The following is a 26285-nucleotide window of genomic DNA, read 5'->3' on the forward strand; positions in this document are numbered from 1 at the left end:
TAACAACCTAGGCAATTTAACAATCAATGTTCAACAATTAGTTGATTGTCTTCATCGCATTTAACAGTTTCAATCCTGGATTAACATGTAATAAGCAATCGGCTTGTAATGTATCAACAGTAATCAAAGATAAATTGTTAGAATGAATCAAATTAATCTTGCCCCCTTTTAATTTTTCACAATTTAACTTTTAACTGATCAGATTGTATAATACTTGGATTGATAAATAACAAGTTGATTAACTTTGTTTATAATATTAAAATTGATTATCAATCATTTGAGTTTACCAAAAATTTGATAATCAGTTTTTAATTGTGATTCCAAATTAAATCATTCATTGATAATCAAGGTTTGTCCAGTAATTACTTAACTGTAATGACCAGTTAACCTGAATCAAACTGGTTTCAACAATTTAACAAAAATATTACTGACCAACATTTAAATTGTTCATGTAATTATTTAACCAATTTTAATTTCCAACAATTTAGTAATCAAACAGTTGATCATTAAACAACACATAAAAGCAACACATAATCTACTTCCCTTTGACAATTAATAACGGTTACTATTAATAACAATTTACACAACAATCAATCTAATTTCCGCTTATAATAATATCCTAATGATTTCCATGATTTAAATTGTAAATATTGTTACGATTCTTATACCGATCAACCTTATTCTTAAAAAACTGTCTACCGTTGTGAAATAAACACCAACTTTGACTCAAAGTGACCTTTAACCGAAACGGTCTTAGTTAATGGCCCAAGGGACATTATCATCATGCGGCAAACCGGCATCATCACGACGAGAGTGACAGAAACTATTGATCTCTTTGGTCCGAAGCTTATTGAATTCTGGAGTTCAAATAATAAGATATTAGTTGGGGGAAGGCTTTTAATTAGTATTAATATTTAAATCTTGTTACAGAAGCAAATTTGCTTTAATTGTGCCTCTAAACTTTACCATTGATGTTTGAAGTCCAAGGCCACAATAAGGGACTATTAGCTATTATTAATACAGCAAATAATTAGGTATTTTCTTTAATTTAACTCTACATCTTTGTATATTTCTTCTATTAGGGTGATTCACTCAAAGGTACGGACGTTTGAATTTAAATGATTTTTTGAAAACTCATCTGATTCTAATTATATTGTACAATTTGTGTTCACAAGAATCTAGTTTGATAATGTAGGGTGAAATTCTCGATCTAAATTCACTAGTTTTCGAAAATTCGAACTTAACATAAAAAATCGAGAAAAATCACTTTTTCTGAGTTTGGAAGGGCCTAGAAAATCAATTAATCAGTTGATTTTTTTTCTGAAAGCTTAATTATAATCACCTAAGTCTTTTTAATAGATTAAGGTAATTAGAAATTTTACAATTGATAGAATAAAGATTTAGTGGACAATCGAAGCGAAAAAGTCCAAAAAGTTTGCCGAGCAAATCAAAGGGGGGAGTATTACTTTTTTTGGAAATTTGTTATTTTTGAAAATTGACTTTTTTCGACTTTTTTACAATAATTAATTAATTGTTCGATTTATTAATATTTTTTTAATTAAAATAAAATTCTTACTATCTTCTCGCTAGTTTAAGATAGATATTAAAAAAATCGTACCACTAATTAAATCAAAAATCAAAAATGAAGTTCCGTAACTTTGAGTGAATCAATCTAATAGATAAACAATTCTAGGAAACGAAAAGTCCCAGCCTATAACCAAGAAGGATCTAAGAGACGGAGAACGCCACCTCAGGTCAATTCAACAAATCAGGTTTGGCTACATCTCATTCCTCCAAACATTTATATCATTCAATCATTATAACTCTTTCTTAACATTTTCTTATAGGGACCATCGAAAATGATCCCCGACTACGTCGAGAATCCAAGCCGTCGGCTAAAATTACTAGAAAATTTGGGATATGTGAAGATTTCAACAAAATTCGTTTTAGAAAAGGTATTTAAAAAAACCGCCGAAATACTAGATACACCCACCTCTTTTTAGAATCTCTAGTGTTTACATTGTGTTCTTGTTATAGCTCTACTAAAGTTCTATTATATTTCTAACTTAACAAATTCTATTTTATTTTATTTTACTAGATAAATATGACCTTTTTCATTTTAGGTCAAAACACCACAGTCAGTAGCAGAGTTTTCGATAACATTTCTAGATTGATTGTTGGTGTCCATGACCGCAAACCGGGATGCCATATTGTTGCTGCTTTTCAAGAGCTCAGTGTATCCCGCATCCAACATCTCAAAAGAGGAAAAGTGTTTTTACGTGATAATGCGATTCAGGATGTGCCTGGCTTTATTAAAAAAGTTTGGATGACCGAACTCATGACAATTTACGATGAAGACCATTTCGAGAAAGTATGGCAATTCGATACCGATCGCTGTGACATCCAATACACCATTGGAGTCAGTAAAAATGGTCACCGTTTGGGTGTTGTTAACGTTCATAAGCCATCCCATAATACAGTGGCCTTGGATCGAACATTTTTCGCCAATCTGTGTTCGGTCTTAGAAAGGGGTTATTTCGGTGGATTGGACAATACCCATTGTCATTAAGATCCAGTCGATAGTATGATTTTGGTGGGCGATTTCAACTTACGCAACATTTTCAATAAATGTGTTGAGGAGACAACTGAGAAAGAAAGACGTTTGTTGGCCATTTTACTAACATTCAGTTTGTTTCCTCATTCGGATCTTCCAACCAGAAATGGTCTCTGCATTGATTATATTTGTCATTCCAACAATATGGAATGTAAGAAACCTTTCGAAATAAAATCGAATGGATCTGATCACAAACCTGTTGCTGGACTTTTTCTGGAAATATAAGAAAATATCCACAATACGGGACTATTAGGTGATTTGTAGAGTAAATAATTAACATAATCAATTATCTGTTACTAGCAAACAATTAAACATAATCAGGTAAAAACTTTAATCGCTATTTATACCGAATTCAATAACCTATGGCCAATTGATTGAGATTATTTAAACTTAAAGTTAATTTGTATAGTTAATTTCATAGAGTTTGGCTAACTATTGGTTAACATTGAACAATCAAACATTTAATTGTAATTTGCCTGAAAACCTTGAGGAAAAAATTAAATTAAACAAACAATTAGCCGAAAACAATGAGAAAAAATTTGATTAAAGTCAACATGTTATTATTACAATTACAATTAGCTAATCATTAATGAGATAAATGATAACCGTTATATTACAATTGACTGTCAGCAATCAAATAAGAGTTTGTATTTAGTTAATCAACCAGAAAATTGATCAAAAACTTAAACAATTTAAACTGAACATGAAGAAAAACTTTAAATTTTTCCTTCTAATTCACAATTTATTCCGGTTTTTTTTTGGTTCCTTTTTGATTATTTATATTTAATCAGTTAACCAACAATCAAGTAAAAAATATTAATTGTTGTGATAATAATGAGGTGAAACTGTTGACTGAATTATTATATTAAATAAAAATATCACGTATTAATAGTTGATATTATATCACGATTGTGAACGTGTTGGGTTCATGTTGCAATTTAAAGTTGTATCAACTTTAAGATAACAATTTAGTAATTGTTATGTTAATTGTTAATTGTTAAGAATCTGGTAACTTCTTCATTTGTATTCACATAATTATCTAATCATCAATTAACTTGATCCCTTTCTAATCAACTTGAGTTGTGAGTTTCTTGGTTGACATAAATAAAAGTTTTTCCTTTTGTTTTTTTTTTCTGGTTAATTTTTTCAGTTAATTTCCTCTCACTGATTCTCTTGGTGATTAAATGATTTTCTAATCAATTAATTGCACTCCGTTATTTATCAATGATTAATTAACACACCAGTTTTTGGGGCTAAAAACAATCAATTGATTGTTATTATGAGACGGATTGAAGAAAAGGTGTCATTATTATTATTAAATGTTCATCTGATTGTTGTTCTGATTAACTTTAATATCAATCAGATCGTATTGTTAAAATGTGATTAAGATGATTGTTTCACTGTCTATTATTTGGATATTGTTTAGTTGTTTTCACGTTGATTAGATTAAGTTAATTAGTGAATGTGTGTGCGTGTCCAATGTTTATATCAGTTGATTATAAGTAAATGTAATTTTCCAATACATATCATTGTCTTTCCCACTGCAATTAACTCAATTGTTGGCTATTTACAAATATTACGATTATAAAATTTACTGTCGTCATCAATTTCGTCATCGTAATTAATCATTAATCATTGATTAAAGATGGAGAGAGAAAGAGAAAAATTAAATCAACAATTAACGTATACAGAACGATGAACTTGAAACAAGAATTAATAAATCATAGAAATAGATTAAATTAGTAAGAATACAATCAAATGACTGGTGAGTTATTAAAATTTATCTTAGTAACAATTTAATTAATTGGTATAGTTGATTTTCCAATGTAAATCAGCCATTGACAGTCAGATTTTGACACAATTGAGACACAATTTATTTTTTTCAATCAGCAACAATTAAACCTTGAGAATCACAGGATTGAAGTTTGAGAGACTGGGAAAAAACAGATTAACTGTATTAATGAATAATAGTAATAAAGATAATCAACTAATCATCATGATAGTAATGAGATAATAATAATGAGAAAATACAGATAATGTTATTAAATGGAGCCACTAGAAGACGTAATAATTATTACAATTACAAGGGATACAATCAATTCCATTGTTATTCAGTCAACAATGGCGATAATCATGATACATAATCAATGGAATCTTTCATCAGTTCCACCAGACGATTAACCAATGAATAACCATGAAATGGACAAAGGTCAATTCCTTCAGAAAAGAGAGAAAGAGTGAAGAATAAGAAGAAAACAAAAAAAAATCATAAGAATACAAATATAACTGTTACTGAGTTGGTTCAGCTTCAGTTCATTTATCTCGATATCATGTTAGCTTTTTCTTTCTCTCAGATTTGTTCAGATAATAACATATTAATATGTGTCCTTGTCCGTTCCTTACCCTGTTCATCTCTCAGTCTATGGATCATTGACATTCACTTTCCATTTTCTCATTGACACCAACACACAGTCAACGAAATGAAAAACAAGACAAGAAAAAAAGAGTAACAATTTTTACCTTTCAGATTCCATGAAATGAACTTTCAAGGGCCATAATTGTCGTCGAACGATCTCTTGGGATAGAGAAAAAAAAGTACACACTCCTAATTGTAAACGAATTAAGTGTTGATAATAATAATTCTCATCTTAATTCTGGTAAAATCTGGTTGAGTTAACATACAAATGATAATCTTGTCATCTTCCTTTTTTTTCATCATCATCATATGTTGATTGTCTTTTCCCTTGTTGCTTAATTTGCTTTTACTTTTTCTCCATTATTGGTTCCTTTTCATCAATATCACCATTTTGTGTGTCTTTCCATCATCAACATGTGAAAGTATTACAATTAATATAATCATAACCATCACAATTTGATGCTGTTACATGAATGCCCTTCTTCACGACGATCATCATGATAGTTGAACTTGTCAAAATTTCAACGTTAACTGATATAACTTGAAATGTGATTTACTTTCTAAATGATGATTATGATCACATTATATTCCATTCATTGGGTTAATATGATAGGTGTTGATATAAAGCTATAAAAGAAAGAGAAAGAGAGAGAGAGAGAGAGAGAGAGAGAGAGAGAGAAAATAAAATCACGTTACAAATCTGATATCAGGTAAATGGAAACAAGAAAAAGCTTCTTGAATTTACTATACATCTAATGGTAAGATATTGACTGTTGATTTAAAGGTTAATCCTGAAAGAGAAGAGAGAGAGAGAGAGAGACCAGATTAAAGAAATGAAATATTGTTACTGTAATTGTCCAATTTACTTTATAGACAAAAAAAGGTAATTAAAAGGTAAACAATTACTTACTTTATGATGAAAATAACAATTATGATCAAGTTAACTTGTCATATGTTTGAAGTAAAACAAAAGTGATTCACTTGATTCTTAAATATATTAAGTTCACGTCTATTAATTGGATCAACAATTGTGAAACGTGATTAAGTTATTACTTTATAATATGATTACAAGTTGATTATAACCAAAAAAGGAAGAAAAATGAAACAATTAAAATCTTTTCCAAACTAAGGTAATTAAAGATTTTTGGAAAAAAAGAATAAGAAAAGTCTTGGAATTAGCTACTAGGTGTCTCTATTGTTCCATAACATATGATTTTCTTTTCGTTTTTTTTTTCTTTGTTAATTTGTTTTTCTGATTAAATTGTGGGTTTAATTGTGATTCCTTTCCATCTTTCAATTTAAATTATTTCGATTTACCTTCTCTTGTTTAGGTTGTGTTTTTACCTTTCTACCATGAGGTAAATTTACTCGAATTCAATGGTCTTGAGGATTTGACGTTCGATGAAAATTGGTAACATTAACATTTCTGGTTTGTTTTGATTTGGAAAAACCCTAAACATCAAATCAATTAATCTAATGTCAGACCCTGATGATTATCAAGGTGACCCTTACTGTTCACCCATTGACCAATTTGGTTCTACTGATGATGTAAAATTTGAACCAGAAATGGACGTACCCAAATTCATGGAGAAACCTTTCATCATTAAATTGGATCTTAATTGTTTATAATTGTAAACATTGTTAACCAAATACCATTAGTACATGTACATGTGTATTTGTGTCTGTTTAATTGGCCTTTGTTTAATATATTTACTTGATTATGATTCGTATATTTAGTTAGCAAGTATAATATGCTTACTAATTATGTTTTATTTTGACAGTTTAAATTGAACACATTAAAATTGTCTCCCATAAATGATAACAATAATTAACCACCTCTGTATTGAGCAACATGAAACTTGTGATATCTTTTTGACAAACAAGAGACAAGCCAACAAATCAATTGTTTTAATCATCAACAGTCACAATTATTAGTCATGAGAAAAAGTTTCATTTCAACTAAATGAATTGATTAAAAAAGAAAAACAATTCGATTATATTCAATATAATTCTAATTTAATCTTAACGGAAGTTTTTTCTCAAATGAAATTATTACGATCAAATGGGAAAGCGAAATGAATAGTAAACAAACAATTCTAATGAAAACAACAACAAATTAACCTTCAGATTTGATTAATAATTAAGAAAGAGAACAATTAATTTAACAAAGCTAATAGTTAATCAAATGATACGATGATGAAAATTGATCCAGAAAATTACAATCTTCGTAATTATCAAAATCGAAAGAAAAAAACTTTTTTGTTATCGAATTAAAAAGTTTAAAAGGAAACCAATAACGAAAGAGAGACAATTAATAATCAATTAAATTTGATTATCGAGTCAAATGAAGCTGTAACAATCAAGTTAATGTCAAAATATAGTTTCAAGTGAAAACTATCAAGGTTAATTCTGGTTTCTTCCCAATATAATAATGTTAAAGTGACTTTTTGATTATCGTTTTTATTTCCACTTCGAAGGTTGAATAATATTGTTTCATCGTTTCATGAAAATAGCTGAAGCCTTGGTGAAAACCGGTTAATATGACGGATCAACAGAATCAACAGTAAACAAGTTAACAAACAGCAACAATCAACAACGAAATGATAATCATAATAAACAGCAATCAAGAGAGAGAGAGAGAGATAATCAACCATCGTTTCAAGATGATAATAATTCAGATTAACCAGAAAGAAAGAGAAAAAGAAAGAGGAAGAAGATGAAAAAATTGTCGAAAACTGAAATTGAGAAAACTTTCAATTCTTGAAAAAAACTTTTAGAAAACAACAAAGTTTAATTGTAGTTAATTAACTGAACATTAATCATCAATTATGCTTAATTTTGACTATCATTTAGTATTTTGTTTTCCAGGTCCGGATTCAATTGCCCTACAAACAATTTAAACGAATCAAATTAAATTGATATTTATTTACAATTAGTTAATCATTTCTCTTTAACTTGAAAGTTTAAAACAATCAACCCAAATGATTAAAACCGGATAAACTCAATTTATGATTATATTATTGTTGCGGGCTAATTGTTTAACATTGAAACAAAGTGTCACTTTTAATTTGGTTAAATTATCTGATGGTAACAATTAACAAATTACGAAACAAAATCAAGGTGAATCATTATTTAAAACCAAATAATCATCTGATTAATTCACCATTTCAATTGTCATTGGATTTTATTTTCCAATCGAAATCAAATCAAATGATTAACTGATAATTAAGCTTTAATAGTAAATCATTGCTCTTTAATTGTGATTTTTTTGTTGTTAATTCTCGTGATCAGATGATGATTTAAATCAACCAAACCCTTTGATAATCAATATAAATAATCAATTATCTTGTTTACTAATTATTTCACTTCAATTGAATTAGATTGTAATCAAAGTTGATTATATTATAATATGTGTGTGTGTGTGCAGTGATAATTAACTGATTAGCTAATTATTTGAGAGGATTGGCTGATTAATTTACTGATTACTATAATAATAGAAGTTGTAAAACGGAAAATTGAATAAACTGAGTTAACGGCGATTCTTAATTATTGACTGATGATGGTCACTGATTAAGTAAATATCAGGTCATCGAAAGGGAAAATTAGAAATCTAATTGCTAATCAGATTTAACAATAGATACGAAAAGGTAAATTAATTGTGTTGTACTTGATTGAAATCTATTAGATCATTTAAATTGTACAACCTTGTTTACCAGGTAGCTTTTTTTTTCATTTAATTTGATTGCTCAGAATGTGTTATTATGATTAGTGTGCTGATGTTAATTGTAGTGAACACAATCAAGGCTCTTCATCACAATCCAAACCCAATTAAGCTTAAACCCAAAAAAAAAGTAAAAGTTGTTATCAAAAAAAAAACTAGAATCTCAAAGTCATTTGAAACTTGATAATTGCTTGAACAATTTAAATTGTTCACCTTCATTTTTAATCACTATCATCAAAATGATCGGCATCATTGTTGTTATTATTAACAATTAAAGGTAATTATCACATTGTTAAGGGTGATAATCAATATATTGATTCTCATCCAATACAATATTCAATAATCACGTTGATTTGGTTAAAATTGATTTGTCTCCATTTAAAAACCAAATCAAATTAAAATCAATGTGATTTAATTGTTACATATTCACATTGGAATTGAATATGAAAATTGTATAATTGGACGATGGATAATTAATCATTTTTCTTGATAACAGTAAAACTGTCAATCGTTTTAGATAAATGTAATTAGATTAATAATAAAAGGTTTGGTAATGTGTTAGTGTTAAAGAAGCAATTAACTTGATTAATAATGATCAAACAGCCAGCAAACAATTGACAGTTATAAGTTTAATCAGGTAATCAAGTTGTAATTATCATTAATAATTAAAACACTGAAAAGTTAATCAAAAAAAAAACAAACAAACAAGTGAGACACAATAAGACAATCAAGTTAATCAACAATCAATATTATCAACATCAAGAGATTCAAATAATATTTATAAAAAAAAATAGAGACAAAAACCAAGACACAATCAACTAATTACATTTTCAATTGTTTTCAACAATCAAAAGTTATTCAAGTTTATTGGATTCAAGTTTAAATACCAATGAACTTTCAATAAACTCATAGAGAGACAGAGAATTGATTATATTATTTGATTGTTGATGGAAAATAATATAATATTATCATTCAAGTAAATCAGTGAACATTTAAAAGAAGAAGAAAATAAATCTAAATTAATCATAAGAATAAAAATAAAGAAAAATCTATTACATGATAAACATGATCATGATTTAATTTCAAGTTCAAAGGCCTGAGAAAACCTTGGAATTGACTTTCAATAAACACCAGAGATCAACATGATTCATGTGATTTGTAGCAACTCTTTCTGATTACTTTTACCTTTATTTACCTGACAATCAGTAGATAAAACTGAAACAATTTACTAATCATAATAATAGTTAAATGCTAATAAACCAGATAAATTAAACAGAAATGGGAAACAACCTTTTTTTTTACACCGATAACAGGGGAAACAAATTGAATCAACACCATGGATGGAAACGGTTTCATGTTAATAACAATAACGATAATAAGTAAACAGAAAGACTAATAAACATCAACAGTTGATGATAATAATTTGTTGATTGTTTACAATTTTCAACAATCAATATATTGTAATGATAAATCCTTGAGGATCACAAGATGATGTTTGTCAATGTTTTCTCATTAATTTTACATTCGATTAAATATTTTTCCATCTCAGTTACTTAGTAACCTTTTATCAATTACTTTTTTTCCTCTCTCACTCTCTATTCACTTGGTGCTTGTGATCATGATAATAATTACTCTGATTGATTGATTATAATAATTAAGTGTAGTTCGCGATTCCAACCAGTTATGGTGAGAGTAAGAAATTCAATCAGAGCAACAGGACACTTTGGAAACATTTCGGATCGGTGATGGTAATTGGGTTATTATTGATCATGATTAGACCAACGAGCTGATTCATTGTGATTTGTTGATTTCCTTAAAATGTCAATTGTTGATAGAGAAAAGTAGTAAAAAGTGTGGGTGGTTGGGTGATTTTCAGAGCATTTATATATCATGGAAAGTGAAATATCTGCGAAACTAATTGTCTAACCTATTTAAGGATCTAAAAGTCTGTTGATTTACATCAGTTAATTTAGATGAAAAAAAAAACATCGAACTGATTTTCGTTGAACTTTTCTCTCTCTCTCTCTATCCCTCTGTCTCTGAATCTTTGATGATAAAGAGAAGAGGAAGAGAGAAAAGTCTTCATGTTTGGCTTCAATTTCATGAAACTGGCAACAGTAAAATTCTGACAAACACCAAGAACAAAAACAGTAAACATGCTGATTCAAGTGAACACGAGAAAACAAAACTGTCAAACTTTTCTATCCCTCATCATGTTATCCTCTCAGATTTTATCTCATCACACTCATCAACATTTCTCTTCTCATCCTCCTCTGTAAAAGTATCACAATTTAATAAACTTTCTGCTCTTATACCGATCACATTGCCACTATTCTTGTTTTTGTGAACGATATTTCCTAATACCAGAATTTTCCTCTCTCTCTCTCTCTCTCTTTTTCCATCTTTGTTTATCATCATCTCGTTCTTCTCGCTCTCAATTATCTTTCCTTTTTGTTTACTCCCCCATTTAAATCTCTCACATAATAATAACAGAAAAACTTGTAATCTCAAGGTAGTTTCAAATCACGTGACTTGTCACATGAAAATTATATTTACCTGGTGATGAAGAAAGAGATAAAATATTGTTACTGGTGAGATTACGGCTTTGTGGATGAATAAGAAGATGAAGAAAATGAATTGCATAAAGAGAAGAGGCCAGTGGACATTATTAATGTGTAACTTCATTCTGCTTCTTTCAGATGATGAATAAATATCTTGTTTTCATGAAGTTCACCTGAATGAACTTGAACAGAATCTCTAGATAAATCAAATCAGGTTTTTTTCTTCATTTAATTTTACACTTTGGTTGAGGGAATTTGATGAAGATGAGGATGAAGATGAGGACCTGTCTTTCATATATTATCTTATATTCACTCGTTTTGCATTTCCACAATTATCAGGAATAAATTTCATCAGATTGATTCTCTTTCTCTTTCTTCATCTTCTTTCTTCTGGTTCTCTACTTGAAATTAACATCATTTCTTTTTTTTTTCCTACGAAGTGGATCCACCTTTTGACAGAAAATTTCAGGAATAGGGAACATACATTTCCAGGGCGTGGATGATAGATGCTAAATAGATACCTTTAAAGTAGTTATAAACAGAAAGAGAGAAATTAAGTTCAATAGTAATCATAATAATAATCATCGAGTATAAGAAATAATGATAATTACTGAAAAGAAAAATGACCAATTTCAATAAGAAGATTATTTTGGAATAGCCTCTAGTTTCTTTCATTAGTTCTACTGGTTATCCTTGTATCATTTGCCATCAATTTACCTCAAGGCGAAAATGGTGAAAGGTCAAGTGGACAAGTTTGGAGGTCGATTATCGATGCGAATGCTTTTTTGTTTAATTAACCATTATCATTGAACTTCATCATCAATTGATTAAGTAACTGTTTTGTTGTTTTACTTTGCAAGTCCTTCGGTTGAGATTTTTTGTGAACGTTTTTCAATAATCATCATTTCAATGGCCATTTCCCTTGGACTGTTGAGAAAAAGAGATAAAAAAAAGTTTAAAAATCAAGAGAATAGAAAAAAAACATGATTGATACAAATTCAGGATAAAATATCCCGATAGTCCTTCATCAAGACAAGGGTATCGTTCAGTTCAATGCAAAGGGAAAACTCAACTGAACCCAGGATAAGGAAACAAGAGAAATGAGATTAGAGAGAGAGAGAGAAACAAAAATTGGCAATCTGATCAAAGAGATAGAGAGAGAGAGAGAGAGAGAGAGAGAGAGAGAGAGAGAGGAACATGTATCTATCTCACTATTCTGTTACTCTCTTACAAGGCACCAACCTTGCAAAGTGAATGTACATGTAAGAGAGAAGCAAAAAGTATCAACTCGATATTTGGGTTTTGAGAAAAAAAAGAAGAGAAAAGATGAAAAGAAAAAGACCAAAGAGAGAACATGGTAACAGATGAAGCATCACCATGAAATGTAGGCAATTAACTTAATCTTAAAACCGTAGGGGTAAAACACTCACTCACTTAGAGAGAGATAGAGAGACACTCACAGTGGTTAAAACGTTTGTCAATTCAATGATCATGATAGTTGATAGAGTAACATGGAGATTTGCCAGATCCTCTCTTTTATCTGGCTTCTTTATTCACTTTCTTTTCTTACCTTTTTGATGTTTTTTCTCTCTCTCTCTCTCTCTCTCTCTCACACACACACAGATCTCACTTCTCTTCTTAACATGATTGCAATATATGCATAAAATTCATCTTGCATATGTGAAGATGATGATACCATTGATCCCAAATGATTCTACTGAGTGAATATTATTACATGACTTGACAGAACATGAGTGGAACCTCAGACATCTCTTTGTAAATACTACGTTTTCCAATTTTCACTTTATCTTCACGATCGCCATTGTGTTGATATCGTTGTTTTTTCCATCTCATCTTATTCGTCTTTTCATTTTCTTCCTTCTTCCTTCTCCTGTTCGTTTACGTTGTGAGTTACCTTCATTTCTCTCACTCCACTCACTCTCTTCCTTTTCGTCTTCCTTCCTTCATCTCCAATCCAAGGTTTCCAATTGGTTCAAACATGATACCGTTGAGTAACCTTCATATATGATCATTTGCGAAACATGATTAGGAAAAAAAAAGAGAAACAACAAATTAGTGAGTAAGATACAGTTAACTACTTACTCAGATAATGGAAGAGAACATAGAAAAGATCAAAACAGAGACAACGAGAGTGAGACAGACAAAGAGAAAGACAAACAACAAACAGTCTAATTGCAATTAAATAAAATGAATAAAAAAAAATGATAATCGATCAATTGTCAAAAAGAAATCAAAGTGACAATGTATTGAAAAAAAAGCGAAACCTTGACGTGAGGTAAACACATTCAAAAGGTTAACTTAAGGTTGTTGATGATTTTACTTTCTAATTGTTTACAATTTATCAGTCACATTAATCTAAACAAATTAAATCAACAGAATAATTGTTACAACTAAATTGTAAATTAGAGATAAGAAAGAGAAAAATTAAAATATCAATTAAAAAGAGCAATTAAAAAGCAACAATTAACATAAAGAACCTTGGACAAGACGAAACCGGAATAAAATGATTCCATTAATTAGAAAAGCGCCAATTTCAAATTAACAATTAATCTCTTAATTATGATTAACTTTAAATGCGAATGGAACGAAAAAATTAACAATTATCTTTAGCAATTGTTTAATTATTACGTTAAGTTAAATAATTGATGTAACAATTTAAATATAAAGTGTAAGATTAATTAACCTTGAATTTTATTTTTAATGTTTATTATGTTTACAAATTGGATTTGGATTTAATTTGATTTAATTTGATTGATTTAAATTGTTCCCTATTGATTAGTTTAAATGAGTAAATATATTGACATACAATTGTCTTAATTGTTGTTTAAATACACACAATAAAAAGGTCAAAAGTTTTCAGATAGATTGGTCTAAATAATTGTAACAATTAAGTAATCGGATTTTCATATTAACTGATTAAAATGAAAATGTCAAAAAGTTAATCAAGTATTAGTTTTATTTAATTTGATTATCTTGCACTTAGTCAATTAAGAAATTAAATTTATCCTCAAGAGTCGGATAATTACATGATAATTGAACATTGTAATTGTTATTAATTGTTATAAGATAAGGTAAATAACTACAATTAAATTTACGTCAATGAATATTAATAATTATCTCGTTACAAGTTTATAATGAAAACATGTGACTTTTGATTAACTTTTTGATTAATTTAGTTTGCTAACCAATGAATCAACGAATTGTATATATTAATTAGTCAATAGACAATTAAAGATATTACCAAAACAATTAAAAAAAAAGTCCACCAATTTTGATTAACCAATCAAGGTTAAGATATTGATTAATCAATCAAATCCCAAGTTAATTGTAAACAAATAAACAACCAACAAAACTAATAATAGCTGATCAACAATCAACAACAACAATTTAAATAATTGCAAGTTCATCTCAACGTAAATTCAATTTTGTTGATTGTTAGGCCTTAATATTAATTGTATTAAATCAATGATCATGTTTTCACATAAGGTTATTGATTAATGATAGTAAATAATTGATGAAGAAAATGATGAAGAAAAATGGAAATTGATTTAATTGTTAACAAGTAAACCCAATGGTTAGATAGAAAAGCAAATTAACTTTGAAGCAATTAAACAGTAATTTAACTTTGTTATTAAATAAGTAAATTTGGTAAAGTGATTAGTTTGTTTGTTAATCAACAAGAGGAAGAAAAAAAAAGTTATGGAAATGTTTAAATTGTTAACAATAATTGTGATCATTGTCTCTTCCTGTCTAATTAGTGATCATTATGTTTCCACTCATGGATATCTAATCAGCCCGGCGGGTAGACCATCAGCTTGGCGGGTCGGCTATAAGACACCAATTAACTACAATGACATGGAAATGTGGTGCGGAGGGTTGACAGTTAAACGCGCTAACAACGGGAGGTGTGGGGTTTGTGGTGATCCATATAATGGTACACGTACCAGTGAAGTGCCATCAGGTAAATGGGTAACCAAACCTCCCACCTTGACCGGAGATTATGGTCAAGGTGATTGGATAAATGTAACAGTTAACTTGACCGCTGCCCATAAGGGTTACTTTGTATTCCGATTGTGTCCAAGTCAATCAGATGAAATTGAGGTAACCCAAGAGTGTTTAAATCAACATCCATTAGAAATTATAATTAACTCATCAACATTGGAAAAACGGTACAAATATCATCTTGGTAATCAAGGTCCTAATCTTTATAATTTGACCCTCGTACTTCCGGTCAACCTTACCTGTTCTCGATGTGTCCTCCAGTGGGATTATACCTGTGGTAATCAGGGAACTACCGACATGGAAAATGAAACATTCAGAGCTTGTGCTGATATTAGAATAACAAGTAAATTAACTTCTAATAAAACGAGTGAAACAATTAACCAAAATCAACTAATCAACTCGACTGAATCAACTATTAATATAAAACCATCAACATCATCATCACCACCGACAACAACAATCATCAACAATTATAAAGATATTGATCCAGCAGAAAATGAAATTGATCAATTAATTTAATTTCCATACAAATGAATTAATTGTTTAATCAAACATTGTTAACAATTTGTATGTGTGTATATTTTTTTTGTATATTATATGAAATCTGTACAGAAAACAAAGACTAATTGTCTTATTTACAATCTTAACAATCAATGAATAGAAATTGAGAAATAAATTTAGATAAACAATTGTTGAAACAATTAACTAATTGGTGAGTTGTTTTTTTTTTCTTGCTTCTCACTAAAACAATTTACCTTTCGATGGGACAATTAATTTCAAGTTTACCTAATAACAAACGCACGTTAAATAATCATCATCAAGCTAAATCAACAATACTTTGAATAGTTAATTGTTGATACGCTTAACCGATAAAAAAACATTTCAAACTTAATTGAAAATCAACACATTCCAAACAATTAATATAACGGTAAATCTTAATGTTCAAGTAAATGATGAATTAATCATGATAATAGTAATAATAATCTAGATACAAAAAAATAGTAAGATAAACAATCAACATGAGATGAAAAAAAAACAAGACAATCAGTTAATTGTTAAGTTGGTTGATATGATGAAAGGAAAAAGTTGTTCAATGATTAAGGATGATGACATTTTGCTTCAGTTGATTTGTCTTCTCTTACTTTTCATCATACCCCCTGAAGGGTATTCATCATCATCTTCATCTTCATCTTAATCATCTTAATCATTTTTGTCTTCCTCCTTCAAATCATAATTGTTGATATTGATTGTGAATCATTTTAATTGGTTAAGTTGAATAAACTTTTTGGTAACCAAAAAAAAAATTATCATTTCCCCAACAATCAACTAATATTAACATACAATTAAATGAAACATTTTTTTAATCAGTCAACGTGCTGATAATCAAAGTTAAACCAGTTCTGATTAAAAGTAACAATCAAGTAATTTTAATAACCAGAAACAAATGATTAACTTTCACATTTCAATTGGTGTAAGTTGATCAGTAGTTGATAATTAAAACTAATTGTGGTAAAAATTACTTTTTCATTGCGACAATTTATTAATTGCTGATCATTTGGAAAATGATAATAATTATTTAGTTAATCGGATAATATTTTTAGATGATTATTATCATACTAATTAACTGACCATGGATTTAATTGTTAAATCAACTAATCAACAATCAGACAAAAATCTTGACCTCAAATGTTAATTGTAAACTGTTGATTTACTTTGAATCATTAATTAATTATTGAAATACTGTTTTTGATTCACTTTTTTCCCCTTGATTTTTAGGTTAATCAAATACACAATTAATTAATGTTTTTGTTTACATATAATCACAATTAACTTCATTGATTAATTCAATTGCAATCATTAATACCAATTAGTTGATCTAATTGATTGTTACAATTGAAAACAAAACAAAAAAGGTAACTATTAATAAATTGTTTCCTAATGAATAATAGATGAATTAATTTCTAGTAAAAGTTAATCAATTAACATAATTATCATCACAATTTAGTACAAACTAAATTAAAATAATATAAACGGATCTGAATTAAACAAAATTACAATTAAAGAGGAATGGAAAATGTTTATCACAATCAACTGGGTTAAAACAGTGACAATTGTAGTTAATTGTTACCACAATTATACAACAATTTAAAAAAAAACATCTACATGAAGACAACAATCAAAAATTAAACTTGTTTAAATTGATAAATGACAATGAAACTAAATTATAATGATAACAGTTAACGATAACTAGTTAATTTGATTATTAAACAATCAAAATGAAAAAAAGTAATTGTAAACTTTCACTGATTGTAATTAAATATAATTACTCTCAATTTCATTTGATTGTGATCTCTTTCATCACCTAACTAATTAAGTATTAATTGTTGAGTTAATTTTCTCAATTCTAACCCACCAGGTAATGGAAACAAATTGTTAACTAACTTTTTTTTTGTAATTTCTCTGCAACAATCAACTGATCAGAACAATTTTTTTTAATTTGATTGTATTATTATTACAATAGTGATACGTTGTTGACATTAATATAATTACATTGATCAGCATCGGTTAATTGTTTAACTTTCCAATCTCTTAAAAGCTCAATAAGATTCAAGCAATTTACTGATTGTAGCAAGTTCAACTTGATAAGTTTAATGATTTTGATCGTTAAGAAGGTAAATTGTTAACCTAATCAGAAAAAAATCACTTTTGATTGAAAGGTAATCAATTTTAACAATAATCATAAGAAATGATGATGAAAGAGATTGTGTTTTATATCATCATCGCTTATCCTTTTAACTTTTCAGTACAATTAAGTAAATTGTTGTATTATTTTTCCTCATTGACCAGGTAATACAGGTAAAAGTAAAAGTCAAGGTTAATTGTTGATATAATTTCTCCTCATTTTCTTTACAATTAATCCCTCATCTTGATAATATATTCTGCAATTAGAGCATAGATGAGACTAATTATCAATGATGACCAGAGATATAAACTAATCGGAAGATGAAAATGTAACGGTAAATTGTACCCAATGATAAGGAACAGTAAGTGAATCAGTTAATTGTTGAGAGACAAAATAAAACCTGAAATCAAGAGATATTAAAGGAGAGAGTTAATTGTTGTAAGATAATCATGCAAAGATCTAAGGTAAAAATGGAGCAAAAAAAAGAAAAACATTGTCAATCAATTGATTGTTGGAAACTTTTCGACAAGTTGATCAATCATAAATACATTAGAATATAAGATTAACAATTCAACTTGATTCCAATTAGATTTTTTCTCATATGAAATAGATACAACTCTCCTTCTCTCTCTCTCTCTCTCTCTCTCTCTCTCTCTCTCTCTCTCTCTAACCCTGACCGTTTTCAAGCTTACACTTGACAAGCTTTGATAAGCTGAAAATTAAGTTGATGATAATCATCTGATTGATTGTGAACAGCAATTTAAAGAGATGTAAATAAAATCAACAATCATCTAGAGAGAGAGAGAGAGAGAGAGAGAGAGAGAGAAACAAAATTACATTTCAAATTGATTATTATTATTTGTTCCCAATGTTATTTATCATGGTGAGAGATCCAGGGGAGAGAGAGAGAGGGAGAGGAATCAGCAAAAAAAGTGAGTAAATAATTATCAATGATCATTGATTAATAATATATGATAAACTATTCAATTAAGATTATTAAATGATTGGTATTACCTTGGACCAGATTTTTCCATACATATACAATATAAACATATCTCCATCTTTGATTGAATTATAATTTCAATAATTGTTGATGTTGATCCAGTAATTTGCGTTTTCTTTTTCAATATTTTTCCACCTCCTCTCACTCTCCACCCTCTCCCTGTCTCTCTCTCTCTCACACACACTCTCTCTCTATCCTCCTTGAAAATGGTTCCTTTGGCAAACTTCAATTGATTTGCAAAGCATAACAAAAAACAACAACAATAATAATAATAAGAAAAGGTAAGAAACAGAATCAAAGTGATAATGATAATAGTTTGATAATCATAATGAGAAAATGATAATATGCATAAAGTAATAATAAGAATAGAGATTTTTTTTTCTTAAATATTTTGTATTTTTTGTTTTCTTATAGTAGAAAATGAAGAAAAGTAAAAATCAACGAAAAAGAGACAAACGCTATTCCATCGAAAGATGAGAATTGGGTCGAAAGGTCATTTAATTGTTGCAAAACAACGACTCAATTATTCACTATCATCTATCTTATTAAACATGTACATGTATATATACTCATTTTCTAAGCGTACTTACACTCGCTCACTTTTGGTGTATATTCATCATGTAAGAGGAATTAGTGAGCGAGAGATTCAAGAAAAAGTATTCACACTTATATGTATGTGTGTATTCATCAGGTAGGAAAAGAACATGTAAAACTAAATATATTTGAAATTCACTTGAAAACAGAACCTTGAGCATGATCCTCAGGGTGAATCGTCTAAAGATCATTTCGTCGACACGATGACTTCTGAATGAATATCTGATTGTGACTCAATTTGTATATTTCAGCTTTTTTTTCACATTAAAATCAACCGAGCTTGTAAACAGGTTATCACTGTAAAGTGGAAGGAATTAAAATTAATAGTGAATTAAAATAATAATAAACAAATTTCAATCTTAAATTACATGAAATTATCAAGACAATGATCAGAAAAGAGAGAAAAAGATAAAAGTTTTACCTGTTGAGAAGGAAAAGTTTTTCCTTTCTGACAAGTTGTCAAGTGAGAGTAAATTGTAGCAACGAGCCAACAATTAGAGTTAATCAATGTTACCCTTTCACTTTCTTCTACCCTTTAGAATGGAAATTAAATTTTAAAATGGTCACTTTTGTTTACACTGATTGTCCGAAGTGAAAATAAGATGGCACTAGTTGCTCATATTTCCTAAGGTAAATTTTTTCTCTTCTTTTCCTATTTGGTCTTCTTGTTTTCCATTTATGGATTTGGGTTCCTTGTCCATTGTGACGCTACTTTGAGGATAAAAGATAAAAGATAGGAAATCAAAATGGTTGACACAATAATAGAATGAATGGTTAATTGTGATAATCAGTGTATCTTGTTTACAAAATAAATTGTTCAAGTGTTTGGACAATCAAGCGAATTAAATCACAAGGTTAATGAGTATTGATGCATAATTAACGTTTTACCTTTTAATGGATTTTCCTCTTTTCTTCAATGTTACACCGACCATTAAAATAGCCAACATATTATCTTGTTTGAACATTTGTTATCATTAGGTTACCTTTCGCATTGTTTTACGACAAAAGAACAATTTATCAAATTCCAACAGGTAAATTTTAACACAATTAACAGCTCCTTAAATTAGACGTTAAAACCACCACTACTCTTGGAAAGATAACAAGTCCATGTTATTGTTTCTTTTTCGGTTATAAAATTTCCTATAACAAAGAAAGAAAATCTCATCTTATCTCAGGAATTGACCTTCTCCATTCAATCCATTTGATGACAGAAATTGATTAGAAAATTAGAATTCAAATCTAATCCAATTTAAGGACAAACCACCAAATTGACTATCAAAATATTGACCAAAAACAATCAACCAAAACTCAATAATCCAAGAAGTAAGATGATCAAAAAACGACAAAACCATGAGAAAGTTAAAAGAATTCACTTTTAAACCAACTCAGTACCTTTTAATTAATCACAGTCTTCATTTTAATTAATCAAAACAAAGAGACAATTAATTAAACTAATTGTCAACAAAAAGAAAAAAAGAAAATTATTAATCCGATCCAGAGAGTCAATCCCGATATCGATATTTTTAATTAGATAATAAATGTTGGCGGTCAATGGAAGAGATTTAATTGTTTACACTTTTCTTTATTAATCATTAGCTAATTTTTTCCCCAATTAAATTGTTTACAACTTGAATTCTAATATTTAAAGTGATCAATCCATCAATCGAAATGCAAAAAGCTCTTGGACCTTCAAAAATCTTTGTGAGAATATGAGATTTTGTTTTGTTTTTCTTTTCTCTTATAGCTTCCGAAAGGTAATTAATTCAACAATTTGATTCTCTCTCACATTGATTGGCACGTTTTTCTATTATATAATTGTTTTATTCTCCTTGTTTTTGTTCTTATTTCTCTTCTAGTTGTGTGTTCTCCTTGGAATTCAATAATTTCCCTAAAATGTGTATTTATGAAGACAAATTAAGACACTTTGGATTTGGCGTGTAACCATATTACCTAACACTTATTTGATTACATAGACAGAGAGATACATGTATAGAGTTTGAGAGAATCAACAAGCAATCAAGTTAAACATGTGATAAACAAACGAATCAAGAGGGAAACAAATGATGAAGAAGAGGATAAAATCAAGAGAATTCAATCAAAACAAATATCTCTGGATAGTGATAAGAGTGATGTATATTTGATATACAGAAATGTCTTAAGTTACAATTGGTAAACAACTTACAATTTAAAGTAAATTCAATGGATTCAAATATTTGATTGAAATTGATACAATATCAACAGTTGTTGAAATAACAACAACAACAACAACAAAAGCTTTGTTACCAATGGAAAGGAAATTAAGTTTCAATATTCAAACAAATTTACTCTTTAACATTTCAATTCAATTGTGGATCAGCTGTTGATGGTATAACGATTTTGATACATTTCTCCTGTTGAAGAAAAATAATCCTGACGAAAAAAAAAGGATTCAGATTGAAAATTATATCCAATTGATCAAGGAAAATCAAGTCAACAAGTGAACAGATTTTGATACAAGTTAATTGTGTTAAACTGTAACGGATTTCTCACCAAAATTACCCACACACATACACACTTACATTGAGACATGAAGAAATGGAGGAGAAAACAAAAAAACTCTTACCTATTAAGTGCAATTCACCATGATACCAGTTTAATGATATCAGAAAACGATTTCAATTGAATCGTAATGATATTTGTTTCACTTAAGTGTTTATCTTCACCCCACCACAAACTGTTCACTTGCTGTTTTATTGGGGCTTTTGGTTTTGTTTTTACTCATTTTCTACCACAATACCTTGTTATTGTTCAATTACAATCAAATAATGTCTATTGATCCTGCTATCATCGCATCATCAACATCATCAAGTTAAACAGCAAGAAAAGTACAACAGTGGTCACAAAATATGAAAATGACCTCAATAAGTGATTAGAATTGTTGTTGTTATTCTTGTTGTTAAAATCGAAAGGTTTTACAAGATGGAGAGAGAGAGAGAGAAAAGTAAACGAACAAAGTAAAACAAGAAAAGAAGGTAACCAGTACCGGGTAGAATTATAAGTTCTTCAAAAGAATTGGCACAAACCGTAAAGTTTCTTTCTTTTCTTCTGTCTCTTTTTTCATCTTTTTTCTTATACTTTTCACCTTAATTTTCTTTTTTTTTCTTGTTAACTTATCTTTATTTTCTTTCTTCAGGTTTCATCTCCCCTGCGCTCTCTCTCTCTCTTTCTATCTCTCTTTGCCGTCTTCCTCCATTTCACTTTCATCCGGGTCACTGAAGTTGTCTTTATTATTTACGAACTTGATCAGCAAAAGTTTTACGAATCAATTTGGGCTCAAGCAAAGTAACAAGAAAACAAGTAAAAGGATCAACAAGGAAAAGTTTTCTACACCTTTCGCTTCTAATAACTTCATCTTTTTCTCTCTAATTTTCTTCCTAAAATATTGGTGTGTCGAATAATGAAAAAGTAACTCTCTCTCTCTCTCTCTCTCTCTCTCTCTCTCTCTCTCTCTCTCTCTCTCTCTGGACCAAATAGGAAAGGTGATAATATGCTCTTTCACTATGCATTTGCAGGGAGAGAAAAAGAGAGCAAAGATATGAGTGGAAGGAAAATTCTATACCAGAAATGTAAAGAAAAGAGGGAGGAGGAGGAGAGAGAGAGATGAATAAGATTAAGGTACAGAGAAATAAATGTTAAAAGAGAGGGAAGAGACAAAGAAAGTGGAGAGGGAAAAGGGAAGAGGGAAGAGGATAAAACGTGATCTCTGTTAGAAGTTCAACTAGCAAGGTGTAAACGTTACATTTTGACCTCAGGATTCAACGGATGTCAAATAACAACAACAACGAGGAGTTTTAAAAGCTACTTCTTTAAAGACACACACGAGATTCTCATTCATCTTTAAAAAGATTTACTATTTTCCCTCTCTCGTTCTCCCTCTCCATCTCCCTTTCCCTCCCTTTCAATCTTTCCCTCTCTTTATCTCCCGGTTTCTCACTCCATCTCTCCCTCTCTCTCTCTCACTTTACACGACTCAATCCAGGCCAATTTTAAACCAATTGAAAAGAAAGAGAAGAGCCCGTGCTCCCGCCGTTTCCTCCATATCATCATTCACTCTCCCTCTCTTTTCATCCTCTTTCTTTCCACCACCTCTGACATTCACATTTAAGCCTCGTGGCCTACCGATAGTCAACGTCTGTAACGTGCTTCTTGTTTATTGTGACCTCATGCGGAGGGGAAAAAGAGGAGAGTCAATGGAAAACATCTCGGGAAGGAAAAAGGAGAGAGTTCAACATAATTTTGGGGGGAAAAAGATAATGGACTGAGGGAGAATGAAGAGGGAAAAGGCCAAACATGTGATCAAAAACAAGAAAGAAAGAGAGAGAGAGTAAAACAATTTCCCTCAAGATGTCAAAGTGTGACCTTTTTCTCTGCGTATGACCTGTCGCTTGTTATGATGGCATTTGAATGGTGATGTTAAGCATCTTTATGATGATAAAATGATCTCGAGATGATATCGACCTTTCAAGACTTTAAATTATTGGAAAACTAATACCAAACAATTAAATCCGCAGGAAAAACACAGTTTTGTTGATTGTTTCCATTTAGAGGTCAAGGTTTACATGGATCAAGACACAGACACAATTACTGAGGATACGAGAGATTATCACAAATAGAAAGTAATTCATCTTTATCTTCATCTTCTCATTGTTAATTTAGATTAAGGACAAACCAACGTTCACATTGAGTTAAATGGATAATCAAAGAGCAGAAAATGTTATCAACTAGACTCATTTGTTTTACTTTTTTCTCATCATCATTTTTTCATTTTGATCTAAATTCTATTTGATCAGAAAAATTATATTTCCTTCCTTCCAGAGCACGTCGACTGTTAAGTGCTATTACGTGGATGGAATCATTCATAATCATGATTAACCACCAAACACCATCGAGAGAGAAAATGATTAACTACAAGCCAATACTGAACAATATTCCAAATACAAGTATGAACAACAATCTGAAGCTTAATCACAATTAACATAATCTATTGGTTTCAATGATTATTAGGTTACATCGTATGAACAATTTAACAATTGATTACAAAGATTCATTGGATTTTACAGTTATACTATTTACCGTTATTGTTTTGTGTGTTTCTGCTTTTATAACTTCAATGACAATTAATCAATCACTTGTTATTATTTTCTCTTTACCATTAATTAAATGATTAATATTATCATTTACTTGTTAGAAATAGTGACGAGATATATTTCAAAATAGTAATTTGAAATAATCAATTATCTCCCATGAAAATAAGTTGAATTCATTGATATTATAAATCAACAATAAATGAACTAAATTGATTACGAATTAAATTGTAGTTTTTACTTTCGAAAGGTAAATTGTTAAATCAATACACATTTTGAATGTTAATAATTTTTCATTGGGTTAACAATAATTAACATTCAATGATTAGTTTTAATAACCTGAAGCTTTTTTGATTCACTTGATTAACTGATTTGTTGATTAGTTGTAATCATTGTAATCAAATGATACGTTAACCTTTTTTTTGTTGTCAAATGTAAATCCCAACGATTAAAGTGTAAATTGTTATCATTTTAATTGTTACAATTAAGCAAAAACCAGGAAAACAAAATGAATCATCATCATTATTAAATCACAATTAAAAAGGACTAAATTGATTGGATGCAAAAAAATGATCAATGGAAAGGAAAAGTAATTAAAGAAAAGGAAACCAATGGTTCTAATCGTTTGATACAATTAACTAATGATAATTGTTGAAAATGGACTTGGGAACAATTAAAATGATACAGAAATTAACTGATTATCACGTGATACGGAAATGAAGATGATGATGAAACTATTTCTCGATAGTAACTTGATTTGGTTGATTAACTAAATTCAGGTGAAAAGACATTGAAGCCTCAAAGGGTTTACCTTTTTACTAATTATAATTAAACATAATTTTCCTTCCTTCCTGAATGAGTGAGAGAGAGAGAGATGATAAATAGTGAAAATCACCAAGGGTCATCAATAAATAATAATCATCATCATCATCGTTGGGAATCAACGTTATAATTAATGAATTGAAATGAGAATCATCAACAATCAAAACTGAAAACTGGAATCAAATTAATCGGAAATGTTTTTTATCAATGGAAATCAATGGAAATGAATCAATCCTTTCAATTGTCAGAAATTAATCATGATTATGATTTAAAAATTTTATATATGTCACAATGAGCAACACTAATTGTTTGGTAGGTTAAACTAAATTGACAACAATTTAAATTGATTAAGCAATCACTTCGTTACTTTCATGGTTCATAAGACATTGAATTAAAACCCTTTCAAAACTAAATCACTCTCATTGTTATTGGTTAATTTAAATTGTTACTTAATCATTACTATTAACTAGTAATTAACTTTTCGTGCTATTTTATTATTGTCTAAACATTTTACCTTTTAATTAAAAATTGACAAACCAATTAGAAAGTATCGAAAGAGTTTCCTAATTGTTTGGTTGTTTTTAATCAACAATCAACACTAATCGTTAACCCATAGAGTGTGTGTATACTTTTGATTGTTAATTAGATTGTATTTAAAGGGCATCACCATTCCGATCAACAATCATAAATACATATTAATAATTGTGATGATAAAGAAAAAAGTT

At 29.1% G+C, this 26285-nt stretch overlaps 2 protein-coding genes and 2 long non-coding RNA genes across 12 annotated transcripts; 3 read left to right on the forward strand and 1 right to left on the reverse strand.

Annotated features, from left to right (window-relative positions):
* Positions 1-1683: 1683 nt before the first annotated feature.
* On the forward strand, positions 1684-2948 carry LOC128385847 (uncharacterized). The gene is made up of 3 exons (XM_053344776.1): positions 1684-1772; positions 1848-1955; positions 2099-2948. Exons 2-3 carry the CDS (start codon positions 1860-1862, stop codon positions 2567-2569), a joined length of 567 nt encoding a protein of 188 aa, XP_053200751.1. The 5' UTR covers positions 1684-1772; positions 1848-1859; the 3' UTR covers positions 2570-2948.
* A 1379-nt stretch (positions 2949-4327) lies between these two features.
* LOC128385848 (uncharacterized) lies at positions 4328-21061 on the reverse strand. 9 transcript variants are annotated; one of them, XR_008324832.1, is made up of 8 exons: positions 20504-21061; positions 20037-20323; positions 19033-19912; positions 12773-13329; positions 11924-12239; positions 11308-11833; positions 5135-5657; positions 4328-4831 (listed from the first exon to the last, which is right to left on the reverse strand). It is a non-coding gene; the product is annotated as an uncharacterized LOC128385848 (long non-coding RNA). The 9 variants fall into 9 exon arrangements; XR_008324830.1 differs by having other exon boundaries at positions 12747-13329; positions 20037-20326; XR_008324833.1 differs by having other exon boundaries at positions 12943-13329; positions 20037-20326; positions 20504-21060.
* LOC128385846 (uncharacterized) lies at positions 14072-16110 on the forward strand. Its single transcript, XM_053344775.1, has one exon. It carries the CDS (start codon positions 15033-15035, stop codon positions 15852-15854), a length of 822 nt encoding a protein of 273 aa, XP_053200750.1. The 5' UTR covers positions 14072-15032; the 3' UTR covers positions 15855-16110.
* A 137-nt stretch (positions 21062-21198) lies between the features above and the next one.
* LOC128385849 (uncharacterized) lies at positions 21199-25081 on the forward strand. Its single transcript, XR_008324838.1, has 3 exons — positions 21199-21369; positions 21472-24594; positions 24659-25081. It is a non-coding gene; the product is annotated as an uncharacterized LOC128385849 (long non-coding RNA).
* The last annotated feature ends 1204 nt before the right edge of the window (positions 25082-26285 follow it).

This window comes from Panonychus citri, unplaced genomic scaffold, assembly GCF_014898815.1.
Source record: "Panonychus citri isolate SS breed McGregor unplaced genomic scaffold, ASM1489881v1 Contig00053, whole genome shotgun sequence".
Lineage (NCBI taxonomy): Eukaryota > Metazoa > Arthropoda > Arachnida > Trombidiformes > Tetranychidae > Panonychus > Panonychus citri.